Source organism: Caretta caretta, chromosome 21 (assembly GCF_965140235.1).
Source record: "Caretta caretta isolate rCarCar2 chromosome 21, rCarCar1.hap1, whole genome shotgun sequence".
Taxonomy (NCBI): domain Eukaryota; kingdom Metazoa; phylum Chordata; order Testudines; family Cheloniidae; genus Caretta; species Caretta caretta.
This window is the reverse complement of record NC_134226.1, coordinates 17,644,040-17,646,673: the sequence shown is the minus strand read 5'-3', so window position 1 is coordinate 17,646,673 and position 2,634 is coordinate 17,644,040. Positions and strand designations below refer to the sequence as shown.

Sequence of the window (2,634 nt, the reverse complement as noted above, 5' to 3'; positions counted from 1 at the left end):
CCAAATGACATTAATAGGCAGCAGGTTTAAAACAAAGAAAAGGAAGTATTTTTTCACACAGCACACAGTCAGCCTGTGGGACTCCTTGCCAGACCAAGGAGTTCCTTGTGAAGGCCAAGACCATAACAGGGTTGGAAGACAGGATATTGGGCTAGATGGACCTTTGGTCTGACCCAATATGGCCGTTCTTATGTTGTAATCACGTTCTCCAGCCTGTGGCAGCTTGGCCAGCAGCAAAGCTCCTCTCTCTAGTGGGGCAGCAGGCTACAGCAGGCAGGGCCCAAACCTGGCCCCTCTGGATCCAGCCACACAAGTCTCTGTCCCTTGAGTTTATTGACCCAGCTCTGTGAGCCAAGGCTGGGGTGGCTCATCAGCCCACTAGAAGGGGGTCACTGCGTGCGGGCGGGTGACACTGGGAGTCCTGAAGCAGCTACACTGCAGTGTGCGCTCTCAAAGAATCAGAAGGGAAATAGGAATAACCCCTCCCCTAGACAGGATGCGCCCTGCAGCAGGCAAGGGTGCTGAGTACTTGCTGGCACTCAAAGGTGCCCAATATGCAGAACAGAGCAAGACACTGGAGCTGCTGGTTTGCACAATGGGGGGAGGGGGGGATGGGTAGTAGTAACTCAGCAGCCGGAGAAGAGCCATTCAGGAGTAGCCTCATAGTGAATGATCATGGCAGACTGAGCAGAGTTCTGGTGACGTCTCTTTAGCGAGGTCGCACCTGGCTAGTGGATCTGCACAGGGCGATCCCTGCCCACATCGGGCTAAGCACAGAGGCAAGGAGTCAGGACCAGGGTGACCAGATGTCTCAATATTCTTATATAGGCGCCTATTACCCCATCCCAACCCTGTCCCAATTTTCACACTTGCTCTCTGGTCACACTAGTGGGACTCCTGGAGTCTGTTCCCTGCCCTTACTGACTCTTCACATGACTTTGGGTAAATTAGTGCTCCTGAGTGCCTCAGTTTCCCCATTTGTAAAATTAGGCTAATCCCCTTCCTGCCAGGGCTGCTGCAATGTTTGTAAAGTGCATGGGATGGTCAGAGGGCAGGTACAACAGCAGGACCCTGTGGGTATTATTGGTTATTATTATTCTAGACCCTGTTGCTCTCCTTTCAGTCAAGCTGGAACAATGGATTTCCCAGCCACCACGGCCGTTGTCTTCCTTGCCCTCGACAGCACCCTCAACGCCACCGCCGCACGCGGCACGGAACACAGCTTCTTTGGCTTGACCGTGAGGCAGCTCAGATACGTCTTTGCCACTTTCTGCAGCCTGATCTTGTCAGTCGGTCTTGTAGGAAACCTGTTGTTGCTGCTGGTCCTGATTAAGGGTCTCCAGAGCAGCAGCCACATCTCCATCCTGACCAGCGCCTTCATGGTCAACATCACCGTCTCTGACCTGCTCTTCCTCCTCTACAACGTCACGGTGTTGCTGCTGACCTTTCTCCAGGAGGACTGGCAGATGGGTGTGGCCGTCTGTGTCAGCAGCCAGAGCCTCTCCATGTGGACCATGTTCTGCAGCTTTTACAGCATGGTGGCCATATCCATCCTGCGCTACGTGGCCGTGGTCCATCCCACCTGCTCCTTCTCCACCAGTAAGGTCCAGAGGCTCCTGCTGTGTATGAACATGTGGCTTTTGGGCTTCTTTGTCTCCATCCCCAATTGGCTGCACCAAAGGGTCATGGCAGTTGGAGACGCCCATTACTGCGTGCTCCTCCTGACCCCGGAGCAAACCTTCCTCTACTTCCTTCTCTTCGGGGGCGTTGCCTTTTTCCCCTTTGTGCTGTTGTTGCTCCTGTGCTACTCCAGGATTGTCCAGTCCCTCTGGTGCCGGAGCCCCCGCGAGGGCCATTCGTCAGGGGGCACCCAGCTCAACCAGAAGGCCACTGTCATGATACTGACCGTGGTGACGGTCTTTGTGCTGATGTGGATCCCTTGCTCTGTGGTGATCTGCCTCTCTGCCACTCATCGCCTCTCTCAGACGCCTGCAGCGTTCGTGGCCTCCAGTTTGGCCATGGTGCTCGCCTACTCCAACTGCTCCGTGAGCCCCCTCATCTGCTTCTCCCTTTCGGCCCAGTTTCAGGGCAGCCTGAAAAAACTGCTCTTTCGGAGAGGCTGCAGATGAGCCGGAATGTAGAGCAGGCAGTTCAACTGGGAAGGAGTGGTATGTAGTTAAGACAGGAGGCGGGTAAGAGGGGGCATGGTAGAGAGAGACAAAGTAATGAAGAGGAGGGAGAAGATAGACTGGGTGTTCCTTTCTCTTCTTTCTGGTAAAACAAGAACTAGGGGACAGCCAATGGAACTGAAACGCAGCAAATCTAATACTGATGAAAAGGAAATTCTTTCTTTCTTTTGTTTCTCCACAAAGCATAACTAACCTGTGGAACTCATTGCTACAAGATATGGCTGAGGGCAAGAGCTTAGCAGGATTGAAAAAGGGCTCGGGGCTTTGTGTGTTTTGGGGCCCCTGCAGAGAGTTGGTAAGTCCCTGTTATTGCTCGGACATGAGCTCAAGCATATTTACTAGACACTGGGGCTGTCATTGACACAATGTGATCTTCAGCGCCCCCACATAACACAGGATTTGTCAAACTGGGGGTCAGGACCCCTCAGGGAGTTGCAAGGTTATT

The 2,634-nt window shown here is 53.3% G+C and overlaps 1 protein-coding gene across 1 annotated transcript; it reads left to right on the top strand.

The window, feature by feature from the left end:
- The first annotated feature begins 1,136 nt into the window (after positions 1-1,136).
- LOC125625281 (galanin receptor 2a-like) lies at positions 1,137-2,129 on the top strand. Its single transcript, XM_048827143.1, has one exon. It carries the CDS (start codon positions 1,137-1,139, stop codon positions 2,127-2,129), a length of 993 nt encoding a protein of 330 aa, XP_048683100.1.
- The last annotated feature ends 505 nt before the right edge of the window (positions 2,130-2,634 follow it).

Bases quoted from the DNA above. Each gene is read 5' to 3' on its own strand.
- LOC125625281 (XM_048827143.1), top strand. From the start codon at position 1,137: ATGGATTTCCCAGCCACCACGGCCGTTGTCTTCCTTGCCCTCGACAGC.